Genomic DNA, 18,760 nt, shown 5'->3' on the forward strand with positions numbered 1-18,760 from the left:
GGTCCTTAACCATATGTCCAACCCCATATAACTGTAAATAAAATGTGTTAAGTGTGTCATTAAATAAAACATTTCCTTCTTATAATAAAATATTTTTTACAATTAATAAATAACATATTCGGACAGTAATGATCTTTCACTTTAATTATATAACTACCACACAGAAATGAATGCTTTAAAAGAAGGTAGAACAAACAAACAAACAATAGAGGGAAAAAAAATAACAGTAGCAAAAAGCATCAGGAAAAGAGTTTTTAAAAAAGCCCAAGAATACTGGATCCCAGATGTTCATTATCGCAGAAGAGAGAAATTAGACATGTTGTTATCCCTGACCACCTGGCTGTGATGTCAATCACATCTGGGCTGGACAATGGACCAGTCCATTCATATGGCACCAAACACCACTGACCACAACAAGCCCCACACTGGGTTTGAAAAAGGATTATTCCCCATCATAGAGGCCCTGTTGAGGTATAACATTCCATCATTAAAGAGATGGATGGATGAATGGATAGACAAATGGACAGATACATGGATTGACAGTCATGGATGGATGGATGGATGGATGGATGAATGGATAGACAAATGGACAGATACATGGATTGACAGTCATGGATGGATGGATGGATGGATGAATGGATAGACAAATGGACATATACATGGATTGACAGGAATTGTTAGTTGTTTCTATAGTTTTGGTTGCCTCTAAAACTAAAATTATTTATTTATTTATTTAATTAATTTAATTTATTTATTTGTTTGGTGATTTTTGTTTCTGTATCTGTTTCTGTTTCTTTGTTTCTTTTTTTTTTTGTCTTTCTAGTACTGATTCTGGAATTGTATTTAAATGTAAGAAAACAGTTTTAAAAAGGAGAGAAATTATTTTTACCAAATCTGATATGACACTGCAAACCTATATATTTGACATACTAATCATTTTTAATTGGGAATATTGAATCCTATCATTTTTTAATTTTTTTTAAATGAAAAACAAAACAAACCCACACAAACAAAACAAGATAAAAAAACCCAGCTCTTGCTATACAAAATGTTCTGTTATAGCTGATATAAAATTAATAATGTAACGTGATTCAAGAGTTATGCATATTTAATATATTCATTGTTTTTATTTGGAATATTAACTCCCTTTTTTATGGTACTTGATCCAGAACAGAAATTATATATAATCAGAATTCATAATAATTTTAAATTAACGATAAAAGACCAAATCAGCCCACTAAAAAACCCAAACAACAACAACCCCCCCCCCCCCAAAAAAAAACCCCAACCCCCCCCCCAAAAAAAAAAACCCCCACCAACAAACAAAAACAACAACAAACAGACAATAACATCAAAACAAACAATGACAAATACATACTGCATGGGAAATTTTAATGTCAGTATAAATTATAATGCTAATATAACTTGGGTATGAAATGACTCTATTTTAATGTAAGTTAAACAAAAACAAGAAACAAACAATCCCCCCATCCCCTCCCCCCAAAAAAAACCCCTTACTGTATAAAATAATGGATATGACACGACATGACATTGTATTCGGCCACACAGAAAAAAAAGAAGAAAAACCCCCCAGAGAATATAGCTGTCTCAATTTGTCTTCTCGAATGCAAACAAAAATCAATAAAATTATTCCGAAATATCTGCGCCCGATAATCCCAAACACTGCATGCCTTTGGCAGGAAATTACCCGAACTTAGGCGCAATCTGGCTACTAGTTCTCGAGGAAATCAAAATGATGTACACAGCCCCCATTAGTTCCATCCATCAATCATCCCCCCCCCCCCCCCCCCCTTCCACACACACCGCCATCCCTGCATCAGGGGAGTCGGGTCGGTCCATTCTCCATCCAAGGGGTGGCAGGTTCTTTGTCCTTAACTGAAAAGCCACCACAAACAAAGACCGGTGCCCATGAAGTGTGCCGGTTAATGGGTTTGTAGTAAACTATCAATGGAGGCGGTTCCATCTCGGCGGAATGAACCAATCGGACGACGGGGATCCTTTATGAATAAGCATGCCGCTATAAATATATTCCCTTTTATATTGGCTGGTAGTTGAGTTAGCAGTGGCAAACGGAGGCGGCTGTGGACAGTAGTTTTGTGTGTAACTTTGTGTTGTGTGTCTTTATTGCGGCTGTGCTGTTGTTGTAACTCTTTTAGTTCTTATAACCCACTGTTGTAGAATTACATTATCACCATGGTGGTTGGAGGTAGGTACACATTTTGTTATCTTTCATTTTACTTCTTTAGTTTTATTATTAGAAAATTACGTGTTTTTTTTTTTTTTTTTTGTCGCTTATTTTGTGGGATTTTTGAAATTTTTTAACTTTTTTTTTTTCTTTTTTTTCCCGATATATTCATGCTTGTTTGTGAATGGTGAAGGAAAACGGGTCCTTTTCTTTGTGTCCGTCCCCAGTGATTTTAAATTTAAATTATCTGTTTATGTAAAATAATATATCAATTTTTGAATTTTTGAATTCTAAAACTATTCTGGTGTAAAATGGAAGGATTTGTTTGTTCTATTTAAAGATTTTAGCAACCGTTTGTGACATTATTTGTGCAGGAATTTTATAATTATTGATTTTTTTTCCCTTTGGCTCCCTCCCGATTTCTTTGTTACTGTAGCCCAGCTGCAGATATTCTTGAAAGCCTTTGCCAAAATCATCTGTCGAGGAATTTAAATTGAAATGTTTTCTTTGTAACTGTATAAATAGAACAGATGCTGATTGCTCCGATAACAAAAAAAAAAAAAAAAAAAATGTCTTGTATTTAATTGTTGTTCCCAGAAGTTGATTATATTAGATGTTATTCTAAGAAAGTGTACTAAAAGAAATTAATTTATATTTCAAACATTTGACAGTAAGGGAAGTGCAATGAAAGATAGGCCTATATACATTATTTTACAGAACATACATACATATATATGTAAACCAAACTGTAATATGTCGTATAATATTCATGCTGTATTTGAAAGAAGGAAAGCAGAGTATGAATGTATGACATTTATACAACTGGAGTAGAAAAGAATATATGTTTTAGAAAAATAACAATGAACAATGAACTATAATCTTTCATTGGACACTAAATAATACAGTGAATATATTATTCATTTGACAGTGTTAATGCAATGAATGTATGTTACATTTGACAATAATACACAGTCACTTGAATATTATTCATTTAATAGAAAGAAAATGAAATATATGTTACATCAGACAATGTTAATACAATGAATGATGTTTCATTTGGCAATGTTAATACAATGAAATGTATGTTTCATTTAACAATGTTAGTACAATGAAATGTGTTTCATTTGGCAATGTTAGTACAATACTATGTTTCATTTGACAGTGTGAGTACAATGAAACATGTTTCATTTGACATTAATACACTGTCAGTTAAATATGATTAATTTAATAGAAAGTAAACAATGAAATATATGTTACATTGGATAATGTTAATACAATGAATGTATATTTCGTTTGACTGTCAGTTAAATATGATTAATTTAATAGAAAGTAAACAATGAAATATATGTTACATTGGATAATGTTAATACAATGAATGTATATTTCGTTTGACTGTCAGTTAAATATGATTAATTTAATAGAAAGTAAACAATGAAATATATGTTACATTGGATAATGTTAATACAATGAATGTATATTTCGTTTGACTGTCAGTTAAATATGATTAATTTAATGGAAAGTAAACAATGAAATACATGTTACATTGTATAATGTTACTATAATGAAATGTATGTGTCATTTGACAATAATATACTGAAATATGATTAATTTAATAGAAAGTAAACAATGAAATACATATTACATTGTATAATGTTACTATAATGAAATGTATGTGTCATTTGACAATAATATACTGAAATATAATTCATGCAATAGAAAGAAAACAAAGAAATGTATGTTTTATTTATAATAATAAAATGAAACATGATGAAACATGTTTCATTTAACAGTAATATAGTGAAATAATAGCTTAAAATGTATGGTTCACTAAAACAAAAACACACTTTTATTTGTCAATGGTTCAGTAAAATAATATATATTTTTTTCATCTGACAATAATACAATAAAATATTCCACCACAATTCAATGAAAGATATCATTTGACAATAATACAAAGGAATATTTTACCATGATCAAATGAAATATGTCATTTGACAATAATACAATGAAATGTCTGTTTTATTCCATATGCGTGACATACATGTTTTATGTCATACATAAAGAAACACACATGATACCTTTTTTCTCTCTTTATGCTTGTTACCTGTACATGCTATATACACTAACGAGAAAACACTTTGCTGTATGCCACTAGCTGTATAACACACTTAGCTCATTTGAAAACAATGGAAATATTTCACAGTAAGTGTCGTGCTTGGTCGGTCAAGCAGAGTAATGGTTTTTACATTATTGATGAAATGAATTGTTGTCTACGACGGATGTACCTGTGGCACTTGTTTACATGTAAGTAATGGAAAAATCAATACATCTAAAATTGCATGCATCCAGTTTGAAAGCACTATGTTCTAAGTTGGAAAGGGGCTAGACGTAGGCAAGTGGTAAAGTGCTCGCTTGATGCGCGGCCGGTTTGGGACTCTATCCCTGTTATATAGTGGGCCCATTGGGCTATTTCTCGCTCCAGTCAGTGCACCACGACTGGTATATCAAAGGCTGTGGTATGTGATATCCTGTCTATGGGATGGTGCATATAAAAGATCCTTTGCTGCTCATAAAAATAGAGTAGCCTATGAAGTGGCGACAGCGGGCTTCCTCCCTCAGTATCTGTGTGGTCCTTATCCATATGTCCGACACCATATAACCGTAAATAAAATATGTTGAGTGTGCCGTTAAGTAAACCATTTCCTTCTAATTTGGAAATGGTGGAAAAGACATGAATCCAAATCGGCTACCGAAATAACTGGGAAAACATTAATACTGAAATATACTGAAAATGAATGCTACTGAAATATACTGGAAATGAATGCTACTGAAATATACTGGAAATGAATGCTACTGAAATATACTGGAAGTAAAGGATTGCCGAAATGAACTGCAAAGGAATTGGACTGGAGATAAATGACTACTAAAACCCACTAGAAATGAACGACTGCTGAAACTACTGGCAATAAATGACTTTTCAGATTTATTGGAAATGAATGACTTTAGAAATGAACTGGAAATCAGTGACTTAAATTTAGAAATGAACTGGAAATGAATAAATACTAAAAGGAAGTGGAAATAGATGACTTCGGAAAGTGTACTGGAATGGACTGACTACTGAAGTGAACTGGACATAAATGACTGCTGAAATAGACTAAACATGCATGACTGCTGAAATAGACTAAACATGCATGACTGCTGAAATAGACTAAACATGCATGACTGCTGAAATGAACTGGAAAGGAATGATTTCAGGAATATAGTGGAAATACTATTGATGAAGGACATGTTTTATTTAATGACGCACTCAACACATTTTATTTATGGTTATATGGCATCAGACATGGTTAAGCGCCATGCACACAGATATATAGAGTGGAAACCTGCGGTTGCCACTTCATGAGTTATTCTTTTCGATTAGCAGCCAGGGATCTTTTATTTGCACCATCCCACAGACAGGATAGTACATACCATGGCCTTTGATATACCAGTCGTGGAACACTGGTTGGAACAAGAAATAGCCCAATGGGACCACCGACGGGGATCAATCCTAAACCAACCATGCATCAAGCAAGTGCTTTACCACGGGGTACGTCCTGCACCTACTGTTGATGAATGGTGAATATTAGAGAAAAGAGTGACTTAAGTTTAAGTCTGCCTGGAGGTAGTTATTACTGAAGAAAACTGGATAACTACATGTGTACTGTTGATAAATGGTGAATATTAGGGAAAAGAGTGACTTAAGTTTAAGTCTGCCTGGAGGTAGTTATTACTGAAGAAAACTGGATAACTACATGTGTACTGTTGATGAATGGTGACTATTAGAGAAAAGAGTGACTTAAGTTTAAGTCTGCCTGGAGGTAGTTACTACTGAAGAAAACTGGATAACTACATGTGTACTGTTGATGAATGCTGGAAACTAGCTACATACATAATGTGTACTGTTGATGAATGCTGGAAACTAGCTACATACATAATGTGTACTGTTGAGTGATGCTGGAAACCAGCTACATACATTAATGTGTACTGTTGATAGATGCTGGAAACCAGCTACATATATAATGTGTACTGTTGATACATGCTGGAAACTAGCTACATACATAATGTGTACTGTTGATGAATGCTGGAAACTAGCTACATACATAATGTGTACTGTTGATACATGCTGGAAACCAGCTACATACATAATGTGTACTGTTGATTGATGCTGGAAACCAGCTACATACATAATGTGTACTGTTGAGTGATGCTGGAAACCAGCTACATACATTAATGTGTACTGTTGATAGATGCTGGAAACCAGCTACATACATAATGTGTACTGTTGATACATGCTGGAAACTAGCTACATACATAATGTGTACTGTTGATGAATGCTGGAAACTAGCTACATACATAATGTGTACTGTTGACAGATGCTGGAAACCAGCTACATACATTAATGTGTACTGTTGATAGATGCTGGAAACCAGCTACATACATAATGTGTACTGTTGATTGATGCTAGAAACCAGCTACATACATAATGCGTACTGTTGATACATGCTGGAAACCAGCTACATACATAATGTGTACTGTTGATACATGCTGGAAACCAGCTACATACATAATGTGTACTGTTGATACATGCTGGAAACCAGCTACATACATAATGTGTACTGTTGATACATGCTGGAAACCAGCTACATACATAATGTGTACTGTTGATACATGCTGGAAACCAACTACATACATAATGTGTACTGTTGATACATGCTGGAAACTAGCTACATACATAATGTGTACTGTTGATACATGCTAGAAACTAACTACATACATAATGTGTACTGTTGATAGATGCTGGAAATTAATTATATGGAATTTAATTACATTTGCATTGTTGATGCATGATGGAAATTAACTACAACGTCATGTGTACTATTGATGAAAACTGGAAGCTAATTACATATAAATGATATATACCATTTATGAATACTGATAATTATGTATATGTGTACTACTGATGAACACTATAAATAAATGACTGGGGAAAAAAGGGTTGCCAAGGTATACTGGAAAATAACGATTACTGGTTAAATTATACTGGAAATGGATAATTACTGAAAGATACACGTACAGGAGATTAATAACTATACCAATGAATACTGGAAACACGACTAAATTGTAATAAATTTGAACCGGATGACTATACTGGAAGATATATAGGAGATACAAAACTAGCAATGAATGCTGGAAACGTGACTAATTTGTGATAAATCTGAACCGGATGACTATACTGGAAGATTATAGGAGATACAAAACTACCAATGAATACTGGAAACAGCTAGATGAGTAAATTGAGATAAACTAGAAATGGGAGATTACTCTCAATTCCTGTCCCGAGTCAGACCCCCCCCCCCCCCCCCCCATGTTATCTGAGGCCGGACTCGGGATAGGCGTGTTCGAAACCCTAGTGGTGTATGGACACGTTAAACCACTAGTCACGTCAAGATTTTACTCTCAGTCATTGTGGAAGTGAACTCTAGCTCAGATATACTATATGACATGGAGTGTTTTTTGTATATAAATTGCTTTTCATCATTACTAAATAATATATACGGTATAAATAATATAAATAATACATATCGTATGAGATGTATGTATGAAATGTTATCGGAGTGCTAGTGTAATTTTGGGAGTGGATTCATGTTCTCTTTGTAAACCAGCCCCCCTCCCCTTCCCGTCCCTAAAACAGTTCCTGGATCATGCCCTGGATTATATAGCTTCGGTTTATTGCCTGTAACTTGTAAGTAAGCTAATCAATGGTTTTGTGTTTCAACACGAAGACGTATCTGCGAAAACATGTCCGCGTGTTTCTTGAGGTTTACTGGCTGTATGTGGCGATCCACTGGCTTGGACTCTATAATTGCATCCCCTGGGCTTTCCTGCATAAAATATTCTGTTATGTAATCCAATAGATATATAACTTGAGGTCTTTTTGCAGAGAGAGAGAGAGAGAGAGAGAGAGAGGGAGGGTGGGGGGAGAGAGAGACAGAGAGAGAGGGGGGAGGGAGAGAGAAAAGGGAAGAGAGAGAGAGAGAAAGGGGAAGAGAGAGAGAGAGAGAGAGAGAGAAGGGAAGAGAAGGGAAGAGAGAGAGAGAGAGAGAGAGAGAGAGAGAGAGAGAGAGAGAGAGAGGGGAAGAGAGAGAGAGAGAGAGAGAGGGGGAGAGAGAGAGGGGGAGAGAGAGAGAGGGAGAGAGAGAGAGAGAGAGAGAGAGAGGGGGGGGAAGAGAGAGATAGAGAGAGATAGAGAGAGGGGAAGAGAGAGATAGAGAGAGGGGAAGAGAGAGAGAGAGAGAGAGAGAGAGAGAGAGAGGGGAGAGAGAGAGAGAGAGAGGGGGAGAGAGGGGGAAGAGAGAGAGAGAGTGTGTGTGTGTGTGTGTGAGTGAGTGAGTGAGTGAGTGAGTGAGTGAGTGAGTGAGTGAGTGAGTGAGTGAGTGAGTGAGTGAGTGAGTGAGTGAGTGAGTGTTTTGTAACAGAACAATTATGCTTTATGTGTTTACAAGAGCTCCATTGAAGTAAGAAGTGAAAGAAAAAATAATGGACAATAAGCCAGTATTGTTTTTGGTTGATGTTTTTTTCCCCTTTTAAATGCTACTATTGTACCAACCTGGCAATATTAAAATGTGTTAAAATAATTCTGGTAAAATAATTCAGGAAAGAGAAGGTCCAAGATGGGACAAGAGGTCCAGTCTTCTAAAACATTCTGGCACACAGTAAAAACACAATTATACCTCTATCTTTAGCTTTACTTATAAATATAAATATATATATATATCTACAAAGGATATTGTATACTTGAGTTTTATACATAACTCACTGATAGATTGCCTCTTGACCAAATAACGACACTACTAGAGCACATTGATTTATTAATCATCGGCTATTGGATGTCAAACATTTGGTAATTTGACACCAAAAAAGACTTAGAGAAGAAACCTGCTACATTTTTTTCGTTAGTAACAAGGGATCTTTTATATGCACCATCCCACAGACAGGATAACACATACCACAGCCTTTGATATATGTATGTATACCAGACGTAATTTTGATACAAAGTCTTAGAGAGAAAACCCGCTACATTTTTCCATTAGTAGCAAGGGATCTTTTATATGTACATGCAAAATCCCACAGACAGGATAGCACATACCATGGCCGTTGATATACCAGTCGTGGTGCACAGTGGACCCACTGACCATCCAGAGGTTGATCCCAGACCAACTGACCATCAGATGAGGACTTTACCACTGGGCTATGTGTCCCCCCTCCCCCCACCCCTGAAAAGCCCCCCCAACCTCCAACCCCCCCCCCCAAAATAAGACACAATGACCTTTAACAGTATATAGTACCAGGTGGCCACCCATCCCAGCCAAGCCCAATCATAGCTTACCTTCATTATCAGTGAGAACTTGGGAATATTAGAATGCGATATCGCTGCACAAGTGAGATTCCATTCAGGTTTTTTTTACACAGTCTGTTAATAAGCTCAGTTCTACAAATAGAAACAGGGTAAACAAAACAATAAAAATCGTTATATATATAGGCCCTCTTTTCCTCTTTTCTCTTTTTTTTGTTTTCTCTTCCTCATCTGCTTCTGTTGTTAGTCAATTACATGTGTTTGGCAATGACTTCTCCCTCCCACGTCTAATATGTTTATTGTATATTATGCTTATTTTCTTAAATGTTTTTTTTTTTTTTTTTTTTTTTTTTGTCTGGAAAAACTATTATGTAGTTTCTTAAAATTGCATTTGATTATTAATATCTAACTCCCACCAACTCCCACCAACTCCCCACCAACTCCCCACCAACTCCCAACCAACTCCCCACCAACTACCCACCAACTACCACCAACTCCCCACCAACTCCCTTCACTGACAAATACATTCTTGTATAAGGGGCGGGACGTAGCCCAGTGGTAGAGTGCTCGCTTGATGCGAGGTTGGATTCAGATCGATCCCCTTCAGTGGGTCCATTAGGCTATTTTTCATTCCTGTTGGTGCACCATGACTGGTATATCAAAGGCTGTGGTATGTGCTGTCCTGTCTGTGGGAAGATGCATATAAAAGATCCCTTGCTGCTAATTGAAAAGAGTAGCCCATGATTACGACTGCTATATATACATGTATCAAAGGCCGTGGTATGTGTTTTCCTGTCTGTGGGATGGTTCGTATGAAAGATCCCCTGTTACTAATGAAAAAATATAGCGGGTTTCCTCTCTATGACTAATGTCAAAATGACCAAATGTTTGACATCCAATAGCCGATGATTAGTAACCAATGTGCTCAAGTGGTTTCGTTAAATAAAACAACTCCACCATCAACTCCCTGCACTGACAAATATGTTCTTGTATTTATATATGTAGAATAATTAAGAATAATATTTTTTTTGCAAAAATACATTTTAGTCGTCTTCCTGACCAACAGAAGATGTCAGTAGGTTTTGTCTGCATCTGTCTGCCCATCTGTCCATTCATCTGTCCATTCATTTATCCGTTCCACATGTAGGTTTCGGTTTTTGTTTTGCAATGCCTTAAAGGAATATTGTCACAGACCACTGAACTATTTAATGGTCTAACAAAGTATTACCTGAACAAATATAATTTGATTTGTCCCTAAATGTACTTTATTCAACCATCTTCATAACCACCATACTCCATTTATTAGTGACATTTTGTAAAAATAATTGAATTATGGCAATGGTCCTTAATTCATAATTTAAAATTGCCGAGAGGGATGACATGGATTTCACTCCATCATGGTTCAGTTAAGGTGAAGCGATAGCTAGATTTGGTTTCCAATAAATAATGTAATTTTTTATTTATTATCCATTTTTAGAGAAATAAGGTCCTTAAATCTGTGACAGTATGCCTTTAGGCATTGAGCTAAAATTTTGTGTATAGTTTTATTATGTACACATTGTAGAGTTTACAGATCAAGTTTGACATTCTTGCATGGGATTTGTCCGTTTTTCACAGTTATGGCACTTGTACTTAGTAGATATGATAATTGTTGGGCCTGGTAGGCGGGCATGCAGTGCTTTAGCAAATTCTCCAAGAATGCTGGTTGAAATTTTGTCTATCACCCCCACCCATGCCACTCCTGGCTCATCATATATGACAACTTTCATGTTTATTTTTAATTTTTAAATTTTATTTTTGAAATCATTTAATGTCATGGAAACTTCTTTTTTTTAAATTTTATTTTTAAAAGCATTTAATGTCATGGAAACCTATCTACTTAAAAACAAAATGTTCAAATTACATTTATTTTTAGATAACTCCCTACCTCTCTCCCCACTCATCTTGGATAGCTTTCGTGTACATCAGCATGTTACATTAAAAAAGAGAGACACAGTCATCTGGGAAACCTATTCACTGCTTCTTGAAATTCCTCAAGAGGAAGCCAGTCTTATCTCAGAGAATTTAAACTGATAATACGGTTAGAGGTAGTTGTGGAGGGGATCCAGTTACGTGGTAGATAGTGCTTCCTTGATTACAGTTTAATACCACGCTCTTTCTATCCCACTCCTTGGTATGGGTTCTCTGGAACTTTGTGAATTACCATTGACCATAATGTTAACATTACAGTTTAATGCTGCACTCTCTCTATCCCACTCCTTGGTATAGGTTCTCTTGAACCTTGTGAATTACCATTGACCATAAAGTTAACATTACAGTTTAATACTGCACTCTCTCTGTCCCACTCTTTGGTACGGGTTCTCTTGAACCTTGTGAATTACCATTGACCATAATGTTAACAGTACAGTTTAATACTGCACTCTCTCTGTGCCACTCTTTGGTACGGGTTCTCTTGAACCTTGTGAATTACCATTGACCATAATGTTAACAGTACAGTTTAATACTGCACTCTCTCTGTGCCACTCTTTGGTACGGGTTCTCTTGAACCTTGTGAATTACCATTGACCATAATGTTAACAGTACAGTTTAATACTGCACTCTCTCTGTCCCACTCTTTGGTACGGGTTCTCTTGAACCTTGTGAATTGCCATTGACCATAATGTTAACATTACAGTTTAATACAGCTCTTTCTATTCCACTCCTTGGTACGGGTTCTCTTGAACCATGTGAATTACCATTGCCCATAATGTTAACATTACATTTTAATACTGCTCTCTCTATCCCACTCCTTGGTATGGGTGTTCTTGAACCATGTGAATTATCATTGACCATAATGTTAACATTACAGTTTAATACTACTCTGTCTGTATTCCACTCATATGTAGGGTTCTCTTGAACCAAGTCAGTTATCATTGACCATAATGTTAACATTACATTTTAATACTACTCTGTCTGTATTCCACTCCACTCATATGTAGGGTTCTCTTGAACCAAGTCAGTTATCATTGACCATAATGTTGATATTAAAGTTTAATACTACTCTATCTATATTCCACTCCTATGTAGGGTTATCTTAAATCAAGTCATTTACCACTCACCATAATGTTAACATTTTGAATTAAAACTTACATTTAAGAAGTAAAACTGCTGTTGATTCCTGTCATATGTAGGGTTCTCTTATACCAAGTGATTATCATTGCCCATAATGTTAACATTAAAAAAATATAAGTGATATAAGCAGTGTTTCATTACACATATATGTAGCCAATACAATACAATACTACACTACAATACTACAATACAATACAATATGCACAGCTGTTTTATACTACTAGAACACATTGGCAATGCATCACAAACTTTGATCTGGACATTTCATACTGTGCAACCTCAATTCAGCTGCCTCTGTTTTTTCTTCTCTCTCTGTGTCTCTGTATTTTCTCATTTCGTACCCTGCTACCTTAATTCTGCTGCCTCTGTGTGTGTGTGGGTTTTTTTTTCTTCTCTCTCTGTGTCTCACCGGCCTCGGTGGCGTTGTGGCAGGCCATCGGTCTACAGGCTGGTAGGTACTGGGTTCGGATCCCAGTCGAGGCATGGGATTTTTAATCTAGATACCGACTCCAAACCCTGAGTGAGTGCTCCGCAAGGCTCAATGGGTAGGTGTAAACCACTTGCACCGACCAGTGATCCATAACTGGTTCAACAAAGGCCATGGTTTGTGCTATCCTGCCTGTGGGAAGCGCAAATAAAAGATCCCTTGCTGCCAATCGGAAGAGTAGCCCATGTAGTGGCGACAGCGGGTTTCCTCTCAAAATCTGTGTGGTCCGTAACCATATGTCTGATGCCATATAACCGTAAATAAAATGTGTTGAGTGCGTCGTTAAATAAAACACTTCTTTCTTCTCTCTCTGTGTCTGTGTATTTTCTCATTTCGTACACTGCAACCTTAATTCTGCTGCCTCTGTGTGTATGGGTTTTTTCTTCTCTCTCTGTGTCTCTGTATTTTCTCACATGGCGTGTTTGTTGTGGAAAACAAACAGTGCATTTGTTCAGCAGATTCGGCAGACATTTCAAACAAGAGCGTTCAGATGACATTGTTGTTGGAGAACCCTTGCTAGAAAAGCTGCTGTATCCTTCGGTAATCTAGTCTGGCCCTGTGTGGGGGTCTTTTTAAGGCTGGTGTTATTTTTAGACATAATTTCACAACAATGATGATCTCCTGTAACAAAAAGAAAGAAAGAAAGAAAGAAATGTTTTATTTAACGACACACTCAACACATTTTATTTACGGTTATATGGCGTCAGACAGATCTTGAGAGGAAACCCGCTGTCACCACTACATAGGCTACTCTTTCCGATTAGCAGCAAGGAATCTTTTATTTGCGCTTCCCACAGGCAGAATGGCACAAACCGTGGCCTTTGTTGAACCAGTTATGGATCACTGGTCGGTGCAAGTGGTTTACACCTACCCATTGAGCCTTGCGGTGCACTCACTCAGGGTTTGGAGTCAGTATCTGGATTAAAAATCCCATGCCTCAAATGGGATCTGAACTAGGTACCTACCAGCCTGTAGACCGATGGCCTAACCACGATGCCACCGAGGCCGGTCTCCTGTAACATGTAAAAAAGTTAAACATGAAAAGTCTGGTTCATGCATGAAAGTACCGGTATAATGCTGAATTTGATAAAAGTGCCCAGAACTTAACAATTTTAATTTTGTTATATACATGTACATGTACATTATTACTTACAATTTGTGACACCCAATAGCTGATGTGTATTTGTGTGCTGGGGTGTCGTTAAACATCCATTCATTCATTCATTCATTCGTATATATAAAACACTGAAATCTTTATATTTACATAAAACATTTTGTTAAAATTTCATTTAAAATTAATTTTCATGTATATGTCCATTTCAAATGTTCATTGATTCATTGATTCATTGATCCATTCATTCATACATGTACATATACCTTAATACCCAACAGCCAGTATTTTTCATTATCCATCCATCTCCCATTCATCCATTCATTCATACATGTACATATACCTTAATACCCAACAGCCAGTATTTTTCATTATCCATCCATCTCCCATTCATCCATTCATTCATACATGTACATATACCTTAATACCCAACAGCCAGTATTTTTCATTATCCATCCATCTCCCAGCCATCCATTCATTCATACATGTACATATACCTTAATACCCAACAGCCAGTATTTTTCATTATCCATCCATCTCCCATCCATCCATTCATTCATACATGTACATATACCTTAATACCCAACAGCCAGTATTTTTCATTATCCATCCATCTCCCATCCATCCATTTATTCACTTACAAAGTAATTAAATGAAATTTGTAACATCATTTTCCTATCTTTTTTCTTCTCTCGCTCTCTGTCTCTGTGTCTGTCTGTCTGTCTGTCTTGTCTGTCTTTGTCTGTGTCTGTCTGTCTGTGTCTCTCTCTCTGTCTCCCCCCCTCTCTCTCTCTCTCTCTCTCTCCCCTCCCTCCCTCCCCTCCCTCCCTCCCTCCCTCCCTCCCCACCCCAAACCATGAACCCTTCACTGACAGATGTTTCGGAGGTGTGAAAGTCCACCCAGTGTGAATTCTTCAGCTTGCACCTTATTAATTGTTCTGTTTCTAATTACCACTAATTAACCCCCCCACACAGATGTACCTGAAGTCTCACCACCTTCTGTTGCCTAGACTGACCTAGACTTGCTCTTGGCCATTATTTAATTACATTGTTATTGACTGGTTGGGCTTGGAACCAGTCAGTGATCTAATTGCTTGCTTCTTGCATCATGGGTGTGTTGACTGGTCTGGAGTGGTGTGTTGCAAATAACGCCTCATTGCCTTTCAGTGTAACATTACTGGGAAGCAGTCTATGATCTAACAACTGCATGTGGTGTATTTTCTTCTGTATGTGTGGACTTGCATGATAATGCTCTGTATGAATTTCAATGTCTGCCATTGAATCGATATTTAGGGATCACAAAGTTGACATGTATATTAGCATGATCTTGAGATATTTTGAGACATTTAAAAAATATTTGATTAAGTTTTTTCACAGTCATGCACAAATATATGCATTTTGATTTTGGTATTGATCTTCACTACATATTGTTAAAAAAACTAAATCTGTTTCAATACAGATAAAATTCCTATGATGTTTTAAACTCATGTATTTCATGAACAATAAAATTGTATATATTTGTGTACATCTAAAAATAATGTACATTAAATTTAAATACCTGATTTGTTAAACTTAATTTGAACAAGAAAGGAAAACGAAAAGCGAAAAAAAGTAATTCTTTTTAAAAAGTAATATAGAAAAATTCATACAGAGCTTGTGATTTTTTTTTTCATTCTAACCATACTGACAAATAACCAGATTTTTCATTTTTTATTTTTTTAAATAACTGTATTTTCTTGATGGTTTTTCCTTGGATCCTACTGTTCAGTCCATACAGTAATCAATATGTGATTGGCTGACAGTCTGAGATACTGTCGTCTGATTGGCTGACCTGCCCAGACCTGCTAATTGCTGACATCTGGATTGGTGGTTTGACTGCCAGCTGGAAGTGGATCTAGATAGCTTCCGTCTACACGCACAAGACAGATGGTAGAGTGACCTCATTAATTCTTATCTCTTTGACCAAGTCTGTAACATAGCTAACCATTATTAGTTCTGGCACAGGCCCCATTAACTGTGCATGCTTGGAATTGACAACATAATTCCTCATATTTATAATTCCTCATATTTATAATTCTGGTATATATACAGTCAAACTAAACTCGAGGAGGTAGCTTCTGTTTTAAAGGGGTGGGAAATGGAAATGTTTTATTTAACCACACACATTTTAATTACGGTTATATGGCAAGTGATCTTTTATATGCACCACCCCACAGACAAGATAGCATGGCCTTTGATATACCAGTTGTGGGGCACTGTTTGGTATCAAAAGAAACAATGGGAAAAAGTGTCTACTGAGGAGTTCCATCCTCTGACCAAAGCACCAGTTAACTGATCCAGCTAGGGACCGAGTTGAAAGGAAGCAAACGTTTTATTTAACGACGCACTCAGCACATTTTATTTACGGTTATATGGCGTCAGACATATGGTTACGGACCACACAGATATTGAGAGGAAACCCGCTGTTGCCACTTCATGGGCTACTCTTTTCGATTAGCAGCATGGGATCTTTTATATGCACCTTCCCATAGACAGGATAGTACATACCACAGCCTTTCTTACACCAATTGTGGAGCACTGGCTGGAACAAGAAATAGCCCAATGGGTCCACTGACGGGGATCGATCCTAGACCGACCATGCATCCAGCGAACGCTTTATCACTGGGCGGACTGAGCCAACTCAGTCCGCCCTTAATAATTTTAGCATTATGCCATCATATTAGGCAACTGAAATGTGTGAATGATTTTATGAAAAGGCCAGGTTAGAGTAAACAATTAATTTTTTTCAAAAAGAAGAAGAAAAAGAAGAAAAAAAAAGAAAAAAGTTTGTGTTATTGTTGGCCCAATGTCAAAGTGAAAATCAGGTACATGTGTACATGTAATGTGTTAAAAGAAATATCCACTTGTATTTTTATTTTTATTTTTTTTAAAGCAGAAAAAAAGAAAAAAAAGAGAAGAAAAACTCTATTCCCAACCTCCATGCTGCTTTAGCACTTGTCAGCATGGTAGCAGTGATAGAGCTTTCTGGTTGAATTTTCCTGGCAGATGCTGCAAGTTTTAAATATTTATGACCCTTGTGAGATATATTTAGCATACAATTTTTCTTTAAAAAAAAAAGAAGAAAAAAGAGAGAGGAAAAAGCTGCCTTCTCTATGAGTAATGTCAAACAGATGTGACAGGGATGTATAGTTTGTGTTCTGTTATTGGTGGTTTTTTTTAGAAAGTATCATTTTTCGTTTGCACTTGATTTGTGTTTCGTGTTTGTTTCCAATTAAGGTTTAAGCACTCTGGCCTGGGCACACGGTTTGGCTTTTAGGACTGGATGTCTGTCCAGGTTGGTGGGTTAGTGGTTGAGTGGAAATGGTTTGTTTGGGTGAAGGGAAGAGGCAATGCTGAATGTTAGATATGTAATAAAATTAAGATTGCTTTTTAGAAATATTTGGACACGCAAATATGTACACATGTGTTATATACTTTATTTGCTTTAAGATATATTTGTATGCTTTGGTTTAATATTTGAAAGAAACATCTGTCTTAAAACAATCCACGGGGTGGGATGTAGCCCAGGTATGAAGCATTTGCTTGATGCGCAGTCGATTAAGGATCGATCCTCATTGGGGGGCCCATTGGTTTTTTTTTCGTCTCAGCCAGTGCACCATGACTGGTATATCAAAGGCTGTGGTATGTGCTATCATGTCTGTGGGATCTGATGGTGATTATAAAAGATCCCTTGCTACTAATGGAAAAATGTGGCAGGTTTCCTGTCTAAGACTATACATGAAAATAACCAAATACTTTTAAAACAATCCACTTATTCCCCTCCCCCAATCCCCAACTCCCCCAAAACCCCCAACAATTTACAACCAACAACCCCAAAACCCCCAAATGTCTGAATATTAATAGCAAAAGCTTGATGCTTCATCTGTGTGTATGTATATATTACCGAGACATCTTCACAAGTATGTTTGTAAGATGTACAATAAAATGTCCATAAAGAGGAACATTCGGAAATCTTCTTGGCCCAGACTCCGATGTACAAACAAACCGAACGAGACCGCTTATAAGACTTAACCTCGACCAAGACGTTAAAGCCAACCGCGAGGGCCGTAAACCTAGGTCTGATATTCACCAAGTGGTCCAGCGGGCCGATCGGGAATTTCTAGTGGAGAATTTTTTCAATCGATATCGCATGGTGTCCCGGTCATGTTTTTCACATCCATAACTCTCGGCCGGAGAAAGCGAGAAATCCTGCATATTATGCCGTTTGTAAGAACACTGGTTGTAAAGCACCGTCTCCCGTCAATTGATCAGCTGTCAGGGAGGAGGGGAGGGGAGCCAGTTCTCTGAGACCTGCGTAATACTCGCAGTATTGATTTTTCAGCCAGTTTAGGAAGTCGGTGTGAACTCGACCCGAAAAGAAAAAAAAACAGAAGAAAAAAAAAACAGGAG

At 36.7% G+C, this 18,760-nt stretch overlaps 1 protein-coding gene across 2 annotated transcripts in view; it reads left to right on the top strand.

Moving 5' to 3' along the window:
- The first annotated feature begins 1,988 nt into the window (after positions 1-1,988).
- LOC121373685 (CUGBP Elav-like family member 3-A) overlaps positions 1,989-18,760 on the top strand; it is a 67,505-nt gene continuing 50,733 nt past the window's right edge. For both annotated transcript variants that reach the window (XM_041500410.1, XM_041500411.1), the window contains exon 1: positions 1,989-2,227. In XM_041500410.1, coding sequence (XP_041356344.1) covers positions 2,215-2,227 — 13 coding nt within the window. In that variant the 5' untranslated portion in view covers positions 1,989-2,214. The remainder of the gene's footprint in view (positions 2,228-18,760) is intronic.

Source organism: Gigantopelta aegis, chromosome 5, assembly GCF_016097555.1.
Source record: "Gigantopelta aegis isolate Gae_Host chromosome 5, Gae_host_genome, whole genome shotgun sequence".
NCBI classification, from domain to species: Eukaryota; Metazoa; Mollusca; class Gastropoda; order Neomphalida; family Peltospiridae; genus Gigantopelta; species Gigantopelta aegis.